The 20,519-nt window shown below is 38.1% G+C and overlaps 1 protein-coding gene and 1 long non-coding RNA gene across 7 annotated transcripts in view; one reads left to right on the plus strand and one right to left on the minus strand.

The window, feature by feature from the left end:
* The window catches only part of IFT88 (intraflagellar transport 88), a 41,006-nt gene extending 26,173 nt beyond the window's left edge, over positions 1-14,833 (plus strand). For 4 of the 6 annotated variants that reach the window (XM_060770954.2, XM_060770955.2, XM_060770958.2 and 1 more), the window contains exons 21-27: positions 1,531-1,583; positions 1,865-1,930; positions 3,956-4,062; positions 8,383-8,443; positions 12,445-12,495; positions 13,639-13,740; positions 14,563-14,833. In XM_060770954.2, the coding sequence (XP_060626937.1) occupies positions 1,531-1,583; positions 1,865-1,930; positions 3,956-4,062; positions 8,383-8,443; positions 12,445-12,495; positions 13,639-13,740; positions 14,563-14,684 (562 nt within the window). In that variant the 3' untranslated portion in view covers positions 14,685-14,833. The remainder of the gene's footprint in view (positions 1-1,530; positions 1,584-1,864; positions 1,931-3,955; positions 4,063-8,382; positions 8,444-12,444; positions 12,496-13,638; positions 13,741-14,562) is intronic. The other 2 variants (XM_060770959.2, XM_060770960.2) reach the window with 2 other exon arrangements.
* Positions 14,834-14,864: 31 nt separating this feature from the next.
* On the minus strand, positions 14,865-18,598 carry LOC137096706 (uncharacterized). Its single transcript, XR_010909627.1, has 3 exons — positions 18,437-18,598; positions 17,306-17,357; positions 14,865-14,917 (listed from the first exon to the last, which is right to left on the minus strand). It is a non-coding gene; the product is annotated as an uncharacterized lncRNA (long non-coding RNA).
* Positions 18,599-20,519: the final 1,921 nt, after the last annotated feature.

Here is a 20,519-nt window from a genome sequence, read left to right on the forward strand (position 1 = left end):
ATATTGTTTAATCATAAGTAGTTCCTCTATATTGGATGTCATGAGTCACATTCCTATTTTGAATTTTCACAATATTCCGTACGTATTCTTAATCATTTTTATCAACTAAACTCTCTGCCCTAAGAATGATGTGGGACCCTATGTGCCAAAGAGACAGGCCAACTAATCTGTTTTGCCATAAGATTCCCCTCTCTTGAGTTTATGACATTGCACCAGAAACTTGTCAGAAACAGGAAAGCTGTTCCATTTCCCTTTTAATATTACGCTTTGAAATGTCAATGTCATTATAACAAATAATCGTGGATGGTAACCTGAGTTTTACAGTACCATATGTAGCATTTTCTCTTTTTATTATTTCTTGGCAGTGGCAGTTTCTTATCACCCTAATTTTCTAGGAAGTGCCCAAATTCTTTGGCTTTGTTTGCCAAAGGGGGATAAATTGTTTTTAAATGGAAACAGATTTAACAAAAATGTATTTTAAAAACAACAACTAAGTTTTGATTACCACTTCAAAAGTAGGAATATGTAGCCTAGCCTTTGGATCATTCATGTTGGCATGTTTTGCCTATTGGAAAATATATAGGACATCTCAATGCAATTCAAAATATTCAACGAAGTCTTGAAAGTATTTCCTTATGGCACAAAGCCTTGCACATTTTGGATCCAGTGTAGAAATCAAACACATGAACACATATTAGGCCATTTTAGTTTTGACTTTTTAAAAGAAAAAGTGTACTGATATTCAACAAATAGCATCTTATCTTAAATTTGTGGTCTGTAGCTTTTCATTCTCTTTCAGTCAAGTAGCAGGCATTCTATTATTTTGTATGTATTATTAATCAGATAATGCCTTTATGAATCAAAAATGTATATTGTATTGATTATTAAGGCATTGTCTGATAACTTTGCAGTAGACTTTGCAACCCTTTATGAATTGAATAGTATGGGTGCAATCTCTTCAAAGCTAAGCATTGTACATCACATTGTATTAGGAGACAGAAACATCAATAATAGAACAGCTTACTGAGAGAGTACATGCATTGCATGCATTGATCTTCGGTTCAATCCATTGTTTCCCCAGATATCTGAAACTCTGCACGATTTCTGCCCATTAGTGTAGACATTACTCAACCAGATAAACTAGTGCTCCGACTCAGAATAAGACCACTTTCTTATTTTCTTAATGTCTATCCATATCTGTCTTATCTACTTCAGTTCTTAAATATGTGCTTAATTCCCTCCAGCTGAAATAGTTGAATGTCTTATTTTTCAAAAATGTTGGGATCTATCCACCAAGCATATTGTATAATTTTAAATCCTGTTTTTGCCAGATCGAAAACTTGCATGGTAACTGAAACCCAATGAATAACACATTTTATCCACACATTTGAGGATGAGAAATTATTTACTTTCTCATTCAAGTAAGAATATATATTTTTGTAAATTCACTTCATGGTGGATATTCTTCACATCTGTGATGTTTGCTGAAGGTATATCAGTTTTATAACGCTATGATATATTTGATTGCAGACCAACTCAGGTGAAGTGGCAATTGATGGTCGCTAGTTGCTACAGAAGAAGTGGTAAGCCTCTTTTCATGGCACATACTATCTTTAATGATCAGATAACCAGTGACTTGGTCTCCTGATATATTTTGTTCTTTTCTCTAAAAGCACCCTTGTGAGTAGGGGGAGTTTCTTATCCTGCAAGTAATAATAGCTTTGGGTGGAGTGGGATGGATGCCACGTGAAGTGGAACCAGTGCCTGTTAAACTCTGTTTTTAATGTCCTTATCCCCAAAACTAAAGAATTTATTTTATGATATAGTATCTCTTATAAGTATTGAATATTTATTTGACTCACAGGTAACTACCAAAAAGCTCTTGATACCTACAAGATGATTCACAGAAAATTTCCAGATAATGCTGAATGTAAGTTTATGGTGCAATTTACATCACCTTTATGGAAGTTTCACATTTTGTCTTAGGGCGCAGCACACTGTAAAATTATTGTAGCTTGACACCACTTTAACTGTCATGGCTTAAGGCATGGGATCATGGGAATTGTAATTTTACAAGGTCTTTAGCCTTCCCTGTCAAATAGTGCTGAAGCATAACCAAACTACAAGTCCCAGGATTCCATAGCATTCAGCCATCTCAGTTAAAGTGGTGTCAAACTACATTGATTCTCCAGTTTAGATACACCCCTTAAGATCAAAAGTACAATTTGGATATGACAATTTAGCAGTTCTTACAATCCAACCATTATCCTTCAGTGCTATTCATAATAAACATAGAGTTATTGTCTTTTGTCCTCTGTCAGCTTTGTGGTATACAAGCCATTCCTGCATAAATAGCACTTCCATGTTTTAGTCAGTGGAAGGAACTGCAAGTTCCTAAGATCATTCCTTATACAAGTTGAATATTCCTTATTCAAAACGTTTGGGACCAGAAGTGTTTTAGATTTTAGATTTTTTTCAGTTTTTGAAATATTTGCTTATACATCGCGAGCTATTTTAGAGGTGGGACCTAAGTCTAAATATTTAAACATAAACTTTATTTGTGTTTCATACATGCCTTATACAAATAGAATGAATGTAATTTTATTTTTTATTTATTATTTGCTTCATTTATATCCCTCCTTTCTCACCCTGCAGTGGATTCAAGATGGCTCACAGCTCTGTCAAAATTCAATGCTGCTTAAAAACATAACATTAAAATATATCCCATTAACCAAAACAATTAAAACAGTTAAGCAAATAAAGCATATAAAACAATAAGCAGATGAAAACATTTTATACAATATGTTTAATAATTGTTTGCATAAAACAAAGTTTATGTACACTCAACTATCAGAAAGCAAAGGTGTCAGTATTTCAGCCATCCATGTAAACAATCGAAGACTTTGAAATACTTTGAATTTCAGAATTCTGCATAAGGGATGCACAGTCTGTATTAGAATAAGTAGGAGGCAATGTTGTTTCTCCTTGGCCCACAAGAAACCTCATGTAGTACTTCATGAATCAATTTCTACTTTCTACAGATAGTGCCTCAGAGTGCAATCCCAGGCATATTTTCCCAGAAGCAAGTTCTGCTGTTTTTAGTGGGTCTCACATCCTAATAGCTATGTTTAGAAATGCAGATTAAATGCAATTGACATTTATAGACATTCAGTGTAAGGTACGAAACAATGTCTTTTCAAAATTTCATCACTGTAGTTACCAAGGACTACAATATGCCTCATTTCTGAATGGTCAATTTTCATTTGCAAAGAGTGTTACAACAAATGAGTGTCTGATGCCTGCTCCCAAATATTTGCTATTTTTATATCTCTGATTAAGGTTGTTCTTAGGTTACTAAAGTATGTGCAATAATACAATAATTGTTAAGGTATCGCAAGTCTCTTGTTTTTACTGTAGTAAAATGGCGATGGTCATTCCTCTGAAAATGGCCATTTTAAGTTGAATGATTAATTATCTGGAAAATGTAAATACCCTCTGAGCATTTTAAGATCATTTGTACTTTGGATTATTTTTTTTTACATTTAGTTCTTCTCCTGTACCATTAGACCAGCACCCATGCTACCAGTGCACATGATTTGTAACTATCATTGCTATTATAGTTACCATTCTGCATTTAGGAAAGTATTTTCTATAAAATACCATGGCTTTCTCTGTCTTCAAATGTCTTTCCTTTTCACAGCTTAATTGCTGGAGTCTGGTGCAGAAAAACTGGCTCTCTTTACAATACTGTTATCATGTCTGCTAAATTATATTGTCACTCTATAAATACATTGGTTAAAATTCCACCCTCAACAGATCGAAATCGCTGGGATTAAGTGCACTTAGCTGGATGCTGGATATGAGCCACTGTTGCTAGGCAGTGTGCTAGACTTATTTGTTCAGCTGCTTTTAAGCTCATTAATGGCCATTAATATTGAAACCATTGTACTTCTAGGTTTACGTTTCTTGGTCCGACTATGCACAGACATGGGCTTAAAGGAAACCCAAGAATATGCAACTAAGCTCAAGAGAGTGGAAAAACTGAAAGAAATAAGGGAACAGGTAGGTTGGACTGGATGATGCTAAGAAAACCCTGGTTACAGTTTGTATGGAAACTATGTTTGACTTAAGTTTTAGAGGTCCTAACTGTCATTCTGAGCCTTGTGAAAAATGGACCGTGCTGCTCTGGCAGAAGTTATGCTAGCAGCCTACCTTTGTTGTTGTTGTGTGCCTTAAAATTGTTCCCAACCAGTGGGGATCCAAAGGGAAACCTATCTCAGGGTTTTCTTGGCAAGATTTGATCAGAGGAGAGGCTGAGAGAGTGTGATTTTCCACAGGTGTATTTTTATGGCTGAGTGGGGATTTTAACTCCGGTTTCCTGGAGCCTTAGTTGAACATTCAAACCATTAATCCACAGTCACAAAATTAAAAAAAGACACAACTGATTCCTGACTATTCCCACTGTAGTCGCAATAGAACACATTCTCAGCTTTCGACAGTTGTCACAGAGTTTAGGAAAGCTAATTTTTTGGACTGCAACTCACAGATTCCCTGATTCAGCATCCCTCCCCACTTCTTATGACCAAAAATGTTCTATCTCTCCTCTTCTGACTTAAATCTCAACACTGGCAAAATGTTCAGATATGATTGGTCAGGTCATGTGCTTATGCATGCTCACACTTGTGCCTGTTACATATAAAGAAATGGTGCGAAAACCAACAGTGATACACACTTCCCTTAAGAAGCTGAGACTAAAAGGCAATTAGATAATATTCTTAATATATTAAATATAGCTGAAAAATCAAAGTCAGTTGTGAGATTAATAATGTGCCCATTTGACAAAGTGCTACCAAGGGCAGCAGTCCTATGTCATTGATGTATTGAATAGCCTGGCTTTCCCACAGCACATGACTCAAGAGCAGTTTATAATATGTTAAAATGGAGTACAGCTGGGGAAAAACCTCTGTTGCTACAAAAGTTAAAAACAATTAACAATTCTGTTAAAAACAGAAGGTTAAAACAATTTAAAACAAAATAAAAAATGGAAGCACAACACACCTTATTAAGAGCAGTTTTTTCTCCAATAACTTAAAAACTAAAAGCCTGCCTAAATAAAAAGGTCTGCGCTTGCCAGCAGAAAGAGAACAGAGAGGGACTAATTGAAACTTTGATGGGAGAGAGTTCCCCAAACTTGGAGCAGCCATCAAGTATATAAATGTTATTGTGGTGGGACCTTTTTCTTTTGATAAGATTGGTGCTATTGGAAAAGACTTAAGGAGGGGCTTCCTGCTGTTTGTGCCACTTTTTGATTTATAGGACAATTTCAACAGATGCTATATTGTAACACTGAAATGTATGATCTGTGCACCTGTACTTTTTGTAGATATCTTCAGGCTTTTACTTAAAGGTATTTCTATCTGTCCACAAACTTACAGCCTTAGAGCTGTATGGCCATACAAAACTTGCCTGTTTTTTATGACGCTTGCATCCTGTTGGCCTGCTGCTTTTGAAGACATTGTTGAGACACAGGACTTCTTCTGCTGTAAATTCTGTGATTTGAAATGAATATATTGTCCACATATTTTAAGAGTTTGGAAAAGCATACACTAGGGTGTGCTTATTTTAAAATGAGCAAAGAAATGTTAGGTTTTCCTGGTCACAGGACTTGTTAACTGAAAGTTCAAATTAGATGCAGGTTTGTGCAACTGATGAAATGTAGGCTGGGGGGAAAGTGCAAAGAATCCGAATCAGCCATGACATACAAATTTGTAATTATCAAATTCATCCAAATGGGAGAAAACCTTGCTGTTTACTTGAAGAAATATATTTTAAGGAACTTTTATATTTTTTAACTATTTTTGTTTTAGAATCTAAACTTTGCAACAAATTAATTAAAGCCTTTAGTCTAGTGCCAAATAGGCTAGAAACATCAGAACTTAGAGGGCTACAATTTCTTTTCATGTGTTCTCTTTAAATCATTAAATGCTTCCAATAATAAAACAGTTTTGGATTTACAAGGTCTTGAGACGCAAAACATTTCTTTGAAGCCCAGTTGACGAACACTTTTAGTATTTTTTCAGCTGACTGTTTCCAGTTTTGTGTGAGGAATTTCTGTTCATCTGTCTTGTATGAACCTGCTCTAAAAGAGCATATGGTTTATTGAAATCCCCTTCCTGAACTTTCCAAATATATATGAACATTCTGTTAGAGCTGAGATTTTTATTATGTGCAACTTATAACACCATATGTTTAATTATGCCATACAGTGACAACATGCAAAGCCTATTTTAATGCTGCTTTCATTATACCTAAGAGTAAATTATATTTTTCAAAGATTTTGTAACAGGAGGTCCAACTCAATTATTTTCTCTGGAATTACTTGGAAATAAGATTGAGTCACAAATTCATCCTCATCATTTGATAATGCCCACATGCAATCTAGCATGGATGATTAGCTTCACAGTAATTCAATAATGACCCTTTCCAAGGTTACCTATTCATTTCTGCCTGTCTTGATCAGACTATCAAATGATTTATTATAATACTGGCAAAACTTAATTTACATTGGGTTGCTGTGAGTTTTCCAGGCTGGATGGCCATGTTCCAAAAGCATTGTTTCTTGACGTTTCGCCCACATCTATGACAGGCATCCTCAGAGGTTGTGAGGGCTGTTGGAAACTAGGCAATTGGGGTTTATATATGTGTGGAATAGACAGGGTGGGAGAAAGAACTCTTGTCTGTTGAGACAGATGTGAGTGTTTCAATTGGCCATTTTGATTAGCATCGAATAGCCTTTCAGCTTCAAGGTCTGGCTGCTTACTGCCATATTTACATTTCATTATGACGGTAAAAGTTTTAGGTTATTTTGTATAAAAAGTGGAAATAGGAGGAACTGGGACTTGCATACTTGTAAAACCGTTACACTACTTGACAGTGTAAACAAGATATATGACTCTCAATAGACACGTCCAGGAAATCCCAGCTTCCTCTAAAAACAGTAGGGCTAGATAATAATACTTTACAAGGATTATTTTTCTGTCCTTTTGTGCATCTTCACATCTAAAAAAAGAAATTATTGCTTCCAAGTTCACTTTGGTCCACCAAAAGAGGGGGGGGGGATTAATTTTAATACCTTTTCTAGTCACTCCCTGCTTAAATAATTCACTATTTGCCCAGATATGTGGATATTCTGTAAAGATTGAGAAAATTCTGGCCTGTTTATACTAAGGGAATTATATAACGAACAATCATTCCTCCCCCCCCCCCCCACTCACACACAGACACACACAAATTAGATAATATGTTGGAGATAACATGTAATCCTGGTTACAAATATTTCCAATTAATTTCTTTCATATCCACAGGCAAAAGCTTCAGCATTAAAAATTACCCCATATGAGAATTTATTATTTATTATTTATTTACAGTTCTTATATTCCGCCCTTCTCACCCCGCAGGGGACTCAGGGCGGATTACAGTAAACACATATATGGCAAACATTCAATGCCAGTTTGACAAATAACGTTTAACAGACAAATACACCGAGGCTATTTAACTTTTTTCTGGCCGCCAGGGGAGCTGCTGCTTTTCATCGTCCATCAACGACACCGATGAAGTTCTTCCGCATTCCACATTCCCCGGAGTCCTCTTTCTTTATGGCCTCATAAATTAGTTAAATTTAGCCTCCCACACAAGGTGGTACCTTATTTTCCTACTTGACAGATGCAACTGTCTTTCGGGTTGCAAAGGTCGACAACGGGCTACACAATGGCTGGACACTCACTCCAGCCCGGGCTGGCTTCGAACTCATGACCTTTTGGTCAGAGTGATCTTAATGCAGCTGACACTCAGCCAGCTGCGCCACAATCCCGGTGCTTATAAAGGAGTTAATTATAAAGGAGACTGACTCCATTAAAGGCTTAATTTCAGAGTTGTATAATATCATAAATAACATCTTCTTTGGCAGTAGTGTAGGCTCTAGATTAGCATGGGAAAGAAACTTTAATATTTCCATATAAGTGAACAGATGAAATCTAATCTGTTCTCAAGGACCATTTTGCTCAACCTCTGTAGCTACTAAGTAACATTTACTAAAGTTAGTGTATAGATGACACTGCCATTTCAGTCAAATAACCAGGTCATGCTTCCCACACTGATGGAAATATAAATAAGAAACAGGCGCATACTTTATATGGGTGGTTTTTTTTCTTCCTACCAATCAATAGTAATGAAAGAAAAACAGATTTCCTTGGAGATCAGGTGGCATGTGAATGCAAGAAATCTATCTCTTTGAATGATCTTCATGCCCTTCAGAACTTTGCCATATAGAAATTGTTGGTAGTGATAAAATAAATCCTGTCTGTTCCTTCTACTTCTTCCTAGCGTGTCAAGTCTGGCAGAGATGGCAGTGCTCGCGCTCGCAGAGATGGCAGTGCTAGCGGTGGTAAGTACAGCAGAAATAATTATTTTCAAGATTTACAAAACAGAATGTGAAAATATTTTTGTTTTTTAAATCAGAAAACAAAAGGTCGCCATTATCCTTTTATCTCCTATAGTTACATCCAGAAAAATACAAACAGCAATATATTCTTCCCATCCTTGCCATCCATCATCACTTGACATATATCCCACCTTTCTTTCAGGCTCCATAGAATTGTAATATACTTAACCTCCATAGTTTTTCACGATGTATTCAATCAATCAAACGCTTTGCTATAATTAGTAAAACACAGACTGATTGCCTTTTAAAGTTATCTATCACATTTGCAATATATCCCTACTGTATCTTCCTTTCCTTGGATATCTGGAATTTCTCACTCCATATATGATAAAGGCATCAGTTTGCTTTCAATGGGAAGTTAATGCTGTGGTGCTGTGTTAATCTCTGGTGTCCCCTCTCTTGAGATTGGAATGTGTCTTGAGAATTTCCAAATCTGTGGGCTATGGTATTGTTTTCCACATTTATTGTCAGATTTTGGTTAGAACTATAATGCATTGTGTCTCTGGAAGAGGTTTCTTTTTCTTCCTTTTTGGTTGTCTTCTATTTCTCTGCATTGTTTGTTATATTAGTTCTACTTGTCTCTTGTCACAAGTTGTTAAACAGTGCATTCAGGGCCCCGACTTTATTTCTGTCAACGTTTACTTTTGCTTCCAGTATGTCTTCAACTTCTTGAAGTGTTGTGTATTACCCTTTGAGACTTCTCTTTCTTTTTGACTACAGATAGTGAATTTTTGCATTTATCCTTTACAGTGCCCCAGGTCTCATTCTGGAGTTCTGACTCCCAAGCATTTAGACTTAATAGCGCAGATCTAGTTTTCACATTATCTTTGAATTCTTCAGGTTGTATTTCCACATAATAGTAGCTTGTTTCGTGTTCTTCTTTAGTTTTACTCTCTTTATGTAAATAGTGACTCTTGGTCTGTGCCACACTTGGCTCCTGTCCTTATTTTTCCAGAGAGAATGAAACTTCTTCATCTTCTGCTTCCAGTTAGGTAGTCTATTTGATTTCGCTTGAAGAATGTGGTTGTGCTGAAACCTTGCAAAATTGAGCCAGTTGCTTTTCTGCTTCATTTCTTGATCCCAGACCAAATTTCCCTACAATTTTTTAGTCTGCTGTTTTCTGTTTTTCGCTTCAACCACCTATGATTAACAAAAAAGTCCTGGTTTTGTGTGTGTGATCAATTTCCTCTTGGACTCCAGCATAGAACTTTTCAATTTCTTTTTCTGCCTCTTTAGTTGGAGTGTAAATTTGGATTAGGTTGATGGTTTTTCCCTGAAGTCTTATTGATGTGATTCAGTCAAATTTGGCATTTTATCCTTTAAATGCTTTTGCTACATTTCTCCTCTGCTAGGTCTCTTCTCACTATAAGTGCTACCCCATTTCTTCTTAGATTTTTATTTACTGAGTATTTATCCGACTCAAAAATATCTCATGTCTTCTACTCTGTCTAGATTCCTCTGTTTCATGCTTCTCACTTTCCATGTTCCTATAATATATAGCTTCAGAGTTAGCTTGTGCCTCTGAGCACATCAACATCTGAATGTTCTTTCGTGTCATTGGCCACAGCATTACTCACAGTTGCTCTCTGCTGTACCCTATAACTCATTGCGCACTGGAAGTTTCATATTCTGGCACTATCTCTTGTTTCATTTTGGACCATTTCATCGTAAAATACATTCATATGCCTTTGTGTGCAGTTCTAATGTGTATAAGCTACATTGTCATTGAGATTGTTTCTGAGAGATCTTCTGCCACTGCTGCAGTTGCCCAGTAGTTGTTTGACTCATTTAGTCTGGTTCCTCAACAAAAGCCTGTCTGACATAAGAGAACCTACCAACAACACTGTTATCAGCACCATCTCTCGCCTCACAGGAGTATGCAATTCTGCACCACTGCAGAAAGATGGTGTCATTGTTGGGAAAACTTTTTCTATTAAAAAATATTTTAAATGGGTCAGCCATGTAGGGCATATGTATGAGGCTCAGGCCCTGCCACTTGCATCCTTCATTTTTCCATCCCTGCTACAGGCATTGCAAGTAATGTCCAAATGAATCTGACTATCCTGGAAAGGGAAATTACTCAGAATGTGATGGCAGATGGGCTGCTTTTTGCCTTCTAGGCCATAAGCTCAGAAAGACTATTCTAGAAGGACACTTTTTGTGATATGTAAAAGAAAGCTTACCCCCCCCCCCCCCACACACACACACATACTATTTAAATGAACTAACAGTCACCCTTATCTACTTGAAATCTTCTTAGGAAAAATCTTGAATTTCTGGTCTGAACAAATCGGCGTGGTGAAAATGAATTAGTCTTCCTGCCTCATTTAATTTTCAAGAGCAGTGAAAATGTTCTCCTAAAGCCTATACTGTGCTTTTTGAATCGTTTTTCTGCTGCCTGTCTGGATTTCTTAAATTCATAACACACTAGTCATTATAGACTGCAATGAATGGATTATCATTTTGTTCAAGGGATAGGACTCAAGTTTGTCCTTGTTTTGCAAACTTGGGCAAAGAGAAGGGAATTCTATCTTTCTTACAATGGTGAACTTAGGTGGTGGTGTGTGTCTACTCAATCCTAAAATTTGAAAGTAGGAACTCTAGAGAAAATAGCTTGTTTTCTGTTGTTTTCCTTCATGCTCAAACTCCTCAGTTTTCCTTTATATCTTGTCTCGAATGGATACTGAAGCAGGGGTTGGGGAGGAGCTGAAATTATCTAGACAAGCCAATTCGTGTGAAGTTACCTGCTCTTCCATTTCTGTCTTTGACCAGTGTGTGTGGATGGATGCCCCCTCTTTGCCAACTTTTTTAGTAAATTCCCAGTTCCCTTCATTCCGTACCACATACTGTTTTTTAAAAAACTTTTTAAAACTTTTATTCTCCTCCTACAGACTCCCTGCTTCAGAAATGTAACGTGAAAGCTCATTTACTTGGGCATACAGAACAAGTCACATCATTCTTTGGACCTAGGCCATAAAACATTTACAGAGAAATTAGAGCTCTTTCTAGTTGGATGCATTGTGCCAAGGCTTCAGAATGAAAATTATGCCCTGTGTTCCTGTAGCAATTCCTTTGCAAACCAAAGCAGCTTTCACTTTGTGGTTTGTTTTTTATTTACTTTCCAGCAGTGTGTGCCATTATTATTTGGTATTAGTATATCCCAGTTGGATTTTAAAGTATGAGGAGTAAGGTCACCAATTGTTCATACAAGTATGTTCATAATTCCTACTTATTACAGTGATTATTCCAGCAATAGTATTACCTCAATAAGCAAAAGCAAATCCAAATCAAGAACCTAACCTATATTTACTCCTGAATTTTGCTCAAACAAGCTGTGATAGGAACACTAAATATTACTTCGTACTTGCTAAGAGAGATAGAGGGTATAGAGTGTCATCCATTCCACACTGGTCCTTTGAATGTCAGGTTTTTTTCTGCAAAAACTGGGCAATGAGTACTTGATGCCAATTCATCTTGGGGCTAACTAATCTAATTATTTTTGCAGGTTGATGAGCTCAGTGCTGAGGGCTGTTAGGCAAAGGCAACAGAAGTTTCAGGGTTCCCAAAGTGCAGATACAATAACAGACCTTGTTCTAGTGATAACATCCAATTCTGCAACATGGGAAAAAACAACCTTTGATTTGATGCAGCCTGTATAGATCCAATTTTGTTTCTATTCAAGCCGAACTTATTTGCTGCCATTGCATTTGTCAGAAAAATATTCTATAATAAAACCACATATAAATTGTGTTTCAGATTGTATATTCCTTGCCAAATTAACATAGGCAGAAAATAGTTCCATAGAATTCTGCTTTATTGTTCTTTGCCTGTCATCTTTGCAGCTTTACTACTGTCTATCATTCTGTGTTTCAGTGTGCTGTCATCTTGGTTTCCTTTTTGTATTTTCGTTGTCTTTTCTTTCATTTTTACTTTCCATTCTTTAGCTGCCCTCTCTCCTGAAAGTGGGCATAATTCAGTCCCCAAAGTGGTAAGAGGTCAGTGCAATTTCTCTAACTGGCTTTAGAGAAATTTGGTATGTTTAATGTGTGAATATTTTGAATACTTTACAAATATCTGTGTTGTTTGTATTTGATATTTTAAATTTGATAGTATTTTAATTTGTTTAATTTGTGTTGTAAACCATTAATTCATGTAAGAATACAGTGCTGGTTCTGAGAGTAGTGATGCCAATTGAAATCTGGCATTTAAACTAGCATTTAAAACCAGATGAAGTAGCTTAGCTTCATGTTAGAGAAAATGGCTGAGATCCTGCATCAGCAGACAAGGTTATGTCAGTGGATTTCCATCATTATACCGCTACTTCTACTGATAATGCACCACCAAAATTCTTAATCTAGGCAGCAGCACTCCAACCAGCGGATTCCCATGGCACTGGGAAATGGTCGTTATCTCCAGGTCACAGGGTTTGTTGAGACAAGCAAATGAAGAGAGCATGTCCACATGCCCCGCATTTCAGAGACCACTGCTACAGTCATAGTTTTTCAGTGCCCTGATTCACAGAACCTCATAAATTGTCTGGTCAAGACACTGTCTGATTGAGGTAATTGGTTTTAGGGCTCTCGTGCAGTCATTAAATGCATTTCAACATAATTGTGAACCTCAAAAGTTGCAAGATTGTAAATCTGACCTACAGTCTGAAAAAAAAATTAAGTAGAATGCCAACCAACATATTTAGACATATTACCAGTTGCCCAGCAGGCTCAAGATATTTTGTCTTCCTTTCTTCTGCTTCTACACTCCATAGCATGGGAGGGCAGAACAGCCTTAGTAAAAACTTTGCATTCTGGGCTTTTGTTCTATATAAACACAAGGATTACAGCGGGGGGGAAACAGATAAAAAACCATAGCTAAGTGTCATGACAGCGTTCAATCGCTTGTGTTCCTGAAATATCAACCCCTGTTCAGATATAATCTTTCATAGATCATAATTTCCTATTTTAGCAAGAAGGACTTAAATTTTGGGTTCTGATTCAACTGTAAATAGGAGAAGTAAATCTATCCTCATCGAACCTCATTCTAAAACCTAATATAAGCAATTAATACTGTTATCATGTTGGAAAGGAATATCTTTTATCATTTACCTGATATTTTATTAAACATTTTCTCTGTCCTGTCAGATCCTGGTAGCATTACTGTTAAAGGGGAACGTCTGAATGCTAAACTGATGTCTTTGCCAGGGACAAATGAGCCGTATGAAAGCAGTGTTAGTAAAGAAATAGGTACGTAAGGTGTCTCATAGCTTGCTTTGATGCCCTTGGGAGAACTCAGGCAATAGGTAAAGGTGTATATTTTCATATCATTTGTGCAATTCATTTCTAGCATGAAAAATACATTCTATGAAACTTCATAGCAGAGGAACATCGAAAAATACCTAAAATACTTGTTAAGTGTATTTTAACTAGTATTTTGATTTCATAGACTCATGATTTTCAGTCTGGTGCATATTTACTTGCTATTCAATATTTCTATCTAAAGATGAACAAGAATGTTCTATACATGTCCCAATTGCACTGTCGTGCCATTCAGAATAAGAACATGTTTGTGCCAATTTGATTATGGATTGCTCAGTCCAGTGGTGGTAAAGGGTTCCCTTTTGTAGAAACAAAGTGCCTGAATGTTAAGAGAAATTGAACCAAGATGAAAAAGAAGGCAGAAGTCCATAACTGAAGAAGAGGAGTAAGCAGGATAATATCACAGATGGAAAAACTTCTGCAGTTTAGTAGGATTTGGCACAAAAATGTTACAGTTTGAGAGTTTCAGGCCACTCCTGGCTGTAAAACAAGAGTGAGAATTATGCAGCTCTTCAAATATTGTCAAACTGAAATGCGCAACAGCTCTAGCTATCTTAGCCAATGGTTAGAAATGCTGGGGATACAATCCAATAGTATCTGGAAGGCCACATAATTCCTGCACTTACTTTAAAAGATTTTTTTATTATTGTGTGATTGTTAAAAGAGAATACATATTCTTGGGGGTGAACTTACTATTTGATTTTGTTCTGTTTTCCTTCTTTCCTCCCTTCCTCCCTTTTTCACATGTAGATGCCTCCTATCTGGACCCACTTGGACCCCAAGCTGAGAGACCAAAAACTGCACTAAGGAAAAAAGTGGATGAAGATGAATTTGCGGATGAAGACCTAGGAGATGATTTGCTTCCTGAATAAGTAGCCTGTTGCTGTTGTTAAAAAATGAAAAAAGGAGAGAAAGCAATTTCTAACTGTTTTTTTTTAAGTTTATGAAAATTCCTGTATTTATTTTAGCACTGTTTAATCCAACTGTAGATTTTGAGTAAACATTTTTATAGTAAGAGCTTGACTCTTGCATCCGTATCTCGTTGACAATCAGCATTGGTTTCTGTTCTACTTTATTTCTCCCTCGTATATGTCCACCCATGATCCTTAAAGGGAAATGACAAGGAAAGATGTCAGTGCAGTCTGAAGCTGAAACACTGTCCACGACCATAGACTTGCACATATTGGTAGTAGTCAAGTATATCAGTATTCATGTAAATGGCCTGTTTGCCTTGATTTTCATAAAGTGGTTTCATCCATTGAAGACCAGCCCCTTGGCTATTTCTACGTGGCAAGTGGCTAGCACAATTTGGCCTTTGCCCAAATACATGTTTGAGTGTGAGGCAAACCATACATATCAGAAAAAAAATTATGTGTAAAGCAAGACAAACTAGAAGACCTAACAATTGTGCATTTGCAGCTTGTTGCTAAAGGAATCCATGATGAAAGAGACTTTTCCCCCTGGAAAGAGAGTACCACCTGGTACTCTCCAGACATTTTGACTTTCATCTCTCGTAATACGTCAACATTGGCCACTTTATTTCAGGTTAATAGCTGTTTTCCAAAATATATGGTTGGGAAAAGCTGACCTGTAGTGAGCTTTATGAAAAAGGGAAAAGTTCTAGATGTTTTCTTAGCAGTGATTTTAAAATAATGCAGCATTTGACAATATTTAGAAGACCTAATCATATTTGATAAACATTGCTGTCCTGCCTCATCTTTGACAGTCCTGCTAGAATGAGAGTCCAGAATGTCTCAGGCCAGTGGCTTGCACATTGAACCTAGAATCATAGAATCAAAGAGTTGGAAGAGACCTCATGGACCATCCAGTCCAACCCCCTGCCAAGAAGCAGGAATGTTGCATTCAAATCACCCCTGACAGATGGCCATCCAGCCTATTGGTTTGCATCATGCTATCTGTGACAAAATGCTTTTCTAATTCTTCGGCCTAAATCCTATTGTTCGCCAAACTCTGGACCAGACCATTTGGATTTACTTAGATCAGGGGTCCTCAAACTAAGGCCCAGGGGCCGGATACGACCCTCCAAGGTCATTTACCTGGCCCTCGCTCAGGGTCAACCTTAGTCTGAAATGAAAGCACACAGCAACAACAACAATCCTATCTCATCAGCCAAATGCAGACCCACACTTCCCATTGAAATACCAATAATTTTATATTTGTTAAAATTGTTCTTCATTTTAATTATTGTATTTTTAAGTGTTTTTTGCACAACAAATAAGATATATGTGCAGTGTGCATAGGAATGCCTGTTTTTTTTTCAACAGTGTGAGGGACTGTGACCTGGCCCTCTGTTTAAAAGGACCCCTGACTTAGATGTTGACTCAACATTCAATAATTCATTTAATTGCCCTGCTCTATTTGAGGTTGATTGATAGAATTCCAGCCATTGAAACCAACTATGTAATTGGTGCCATTTCCACACACCTTCTCCTAACTGTCAAACAGCCTTTCTTCTCTATATAGTTCTTGTCCATATCGGTAAGAGAATGATGGCATATTGCATGCCTGTAATGAAGCATCTAGTAAGGTTCACCTGCAGCAAGTTATGAGGTTAGAGGTTTGAATAGAGAGTCAGAGCTGCTCTGAAATGTTCTTTAAAAAAATTAATACTTTCCATTTGGTTGAATCATGACTTTGATATATCACGGAAATCTCTACACATTTCGTTCCTCTGCTTACTGAATCAGGTTTTTAGCTGTAAGCAGAAAATGCACTTGGAGTCGGATCCAGTGCAACAAACCTTTGGGGAATCATAAATTATGTGTTTGCTTCTCCTGTGAGTTAACAAAACTCCTTTCAGTTTGTAGAGGCCCCTTGTTTTCCTTTCTGCATTTTTGTCTCACTTATTTATAAAAGGCTCAAAGTTTGAAAGTGACACTATGGAGGAAAATCCAAATACCTCCTTTTTGTTTAAATAATCTGAATGTTTGTTTGCTAAAGCTGATTCACCATACACTGTTACCTTTTGAACAAAAAAAGAGCAAAATTTAGGATAGGCAGTATTTCTTCTTAAAACCACATTTTAGAAAGCAGGGAACATAACATAACCCAAGAAGAGCAACATTTGACTATTTGCTAGCTTGAACTCGTGGAACAGGGTGAGCTCCTGTCTGTTAGCTCCAGCTTTCCATGTGGGGAAATGAGAGAAGCCTATTTATTTTATTTTATTTTATTTATTTACAGTATTTGTATACCGCTTTTCTCACCCCGAGGGGGACTCATAGCAGTTTACAAATAAGTAATGGCAAAATTCAATGCCAGTACAAACAATTACAATTATACACTACAGTTAAACATAAAACAAATTAAAACAATACATCCATAAGCAATAAAACAATCATTAAAACAATTAAAATATCTGGGCGTCCCCTGGTCAATGTCCTTGCAGACAGCCAATTCTCACACCAGAAACAACTTGCAGTTTCTCAAGTTGCTCCTGACATGAAAAAATATATATATAATTGTTACTTACTTATTATCCTGATTCTTCCAAAGGATTTGGGGTCAGCTTCCAGTAAAAGCAGCTAAAGAAATAAAATATAGAAATAGCTTAATATTTAAAATTAGCTTATATGCCCAGTGTTGCTCCGGTCCATTCCTTAGAGAAAAAAAACAATTGTTAGCTTTTTTAACAATTATTTATTTGAAAAATAACACTTCACTTTTACACTTGTTCAGTTGTCTCGCGTCCTCGCAGTAATATAATTTTCTTTGGTTTTGGAAGGAGTTCTATGGGAGTGAATTTGTTTTTAGGCATTACGCAGCCACCTTGATAAAAGAAACACAATTATTCACCATGTTGAAGCAAAAGCAGTACTTCTTTGTCCCTCAGGTATTGGCCACACCTTACTAATATAAGTCTCCATGGCATCTCTCTGGTATTGACAGTTGCTTCTTGCTCACCAAGTTTTCGATCACACTATTCAGTTGTAATTCCCATCTGACCAAGACCATGGCTAGCCTCAAATTCCCATCAGCTCCAGATCTAGCCAGGTTTCAACTCCCATCAGAGGCATATTTGGGCTGCAAGTTGTGGCTTCCTCTTAACTGGTCAGATGGCTCAGCCTCCCTAGTGAAGAAGTAAGATTGTTGGAGAATGCAGCCTGGGAAATAGGCTGAGCCATCTGACCAGTTTGGAGGAGAGCCGTGCCTAAGGTCATAGGTAGAAATGACACCGCTCTCAGAATGTGCTGGACTACAACTCCCATCATCCACTATCAAACACACAAACACCCCGACCCCACCAGTATTTTTGTTGGATCATGAAAGGTGTGTGTACCAACTTTGGTCCAAATTCATCAAGCCATGTAAGAATGTTTGTGGTTCAACCATGCACGTTTATCAATTAAAAAGCAAACCATTTAAAACTGGTTAAAACAATGTTAAGTAGAACCATAAGATATGTACAGCCTGAATAAAACCAGTTATGCCGAAAGGCTGTAATAAAAAACAAAGTTTTGACCTGATGCTGAAATGATACCAATGTTGGCATCAATTGGGCCTCCAGGGGGAGAGATTTTCACAACAGGTTCTACCGCAGAGAAGGCCCTCTCCCATATCTTCCCACAATGCCATATATCAATGAGAGCACCATGATCCTCACCTCTCCTCTGAGATTCAGCCATTCACGTGTACAGTCTCTGCCCTGGAGTGCAGTGGAGGCTCCTTTGGAGGCTTTTAAACAGGCTAGATGGCCATCTGTCAGGAGTGCTTTGAATGTGATTTTCCTGCTTCTTGGCAGAGAGTTGGACTGGATGGCCCACAAAATCTCTTCCAACTATGATTCTAAGAGACACACAAACAAAAAACATCTAAAGGAAGCAAGATGTCAAAGCAGCAGGTCAAACACAGGGATTGCAATACTCTGCTTCACCAGTTACCCCAGTTCTTCCCACTAATCCCTGCTCTTCACCCAATGATTCTGGAGATGGACAACACAGAGTCAGCCCACACTCCCACTGTGAGAGATACTATAGTCCCAGCCACTTACCAGGTCCATTCTCTGACCGTGGAGGATTGGTGCCCTGCTCCATGTCTCCCCAAAGTGATGACACAAAGTATCATGGTCCATTATTTCCCACTTTTAAAAGTTCGTTTTGCTAAAGTTTTGCAGGCAGAGACAAATGATGACACAGTGAGATGGCATTTATTTTACTTCTCAATTCTGACCTCGCTCTCCCTATTTTAATAGATTCTGAGGAAGAGCAAATATTCAGTTACAGAATACACATGCTCAAGAGTTCGGGGACCAGAGACATTTCCTTCTTGAGTTTATGTCTGTCATAATTGACTTTATTAGGCTGGATAGGCTGAACAGTCTGACTTAGTTTCTCTATTTCTGAGAAAGCATTATCTAAAGTGAAGGGATGCTTACCAAATGCACCCATATAATAAAAGATTAACAGCAGTGCTGGCACCAGAGTCCATTTTGTAATGTTGGAGAAGTTCTCAATTACTCAATCATACTGGAATAAAAGCATTTTGATCTGCTAGGATCATGGAGAGCTCATTTTCCACCTCTTTCCTCATTTCCCCTTCTCCATTACAATAAATAGCCCCTACCAAGGAATCTGTCCCTAGCCAGGACTTATTTCATTAGGTTTTTTTCGGGCTCTATGGCCATATTTTAGAGGCATTCCATCCTGACTTTTCACCTGCATCTATGGCAAACATCCTCAGAGGTAGTGAGGGATGGGGCATGCAGACATTCCTAGATCCATAGAAAAGTGCATGTAGGGGACATATTGCTGGGAGTTTCCTTATTCTGGGAAGGCACACTGGCACTACTAAGTTTTCAGGCTCCTCCTAAAGACTGCCAAAGTTGGGGCATGCCTGATGTTTTTGGGGTGTGAGTTCCAGAGTCGAGGGGCCACCACCAAGAAAGCCCTCTCCCTCATCCCCACCAATCGCGCCTGCGATGGAGATAGGAGCGTGAGCAGGGCCTCTCCAGATGATTGAAGGGGTCGTGTGGGTTCGTACACAGAAATGCGGTCACGCAGGTGCAGGTAAGAACCTGCACCCTGAATTGGGACCGGAAAATGAATGGCAGCCAGTGGAGCTCCTTAAACAAGAGGGTTGACCGCTCCCTGTAAGGAGCGCCAGTTAACAACCTGGCCGCTGCCCGTTGAACCAATTGAAATTTCCGGGCCGTTTTAAAGGGCAGTCCCATGTAGAGTGCATTACAGTAATCCAATCTGGAGGTAACTAAGGCATGGACCACCCTGGCCAGAGTTGGCGCACGAGTCTTAATTGTGCGAAGGCCCTCCCAGCCACCACCGACGCCTGAGCCTCAAGTGTAAGTGATGAGTCCAGGAGGACGCCAAGACTGTGGACCTGGGACTTCAAGGGGAGTGCAACCCCGTCCAACACAGGTTGCCACCCTATACCCCGATCTGGTTTACGATCGACCAGGAGGACCTCTGTCTTGTCGGGATTAATCTTCAGCTTGTTCATCCTCATCCAGACAGCCACAGCAGCCAGACACTCGTCCAGCACCCAAGGGGCTTCCTTGGAATTGGGTGGAAAAGAGTAGTAGAGTTGCGTGTCATCTGCATAGAGATGGCACCCAACTCCAAAACTCCGGATGACCTCATCCAGCGGTTAAATGACCTTGGCCACATCCAGCCTGCGGGCCTTCATTTGGGGAGCCTGATCTATTTCTATGGTCACAGGGCCATGGTCAGTGC

Source organism: Anolis sagrei, chromosome 3 (assembly GCF_037176765.1).
Source record: "Anolis sagrei isolate rAnoSag1 chromosome 3, rAnoSag1.mat, whole genome shotgun sequence".
NCBI classification, from domain to species: Eukaryota; Metazoa; Chordata; class Lepidosauria; order Squamata; family Dactyloidae; genus Anolis; species Anolis sagrei.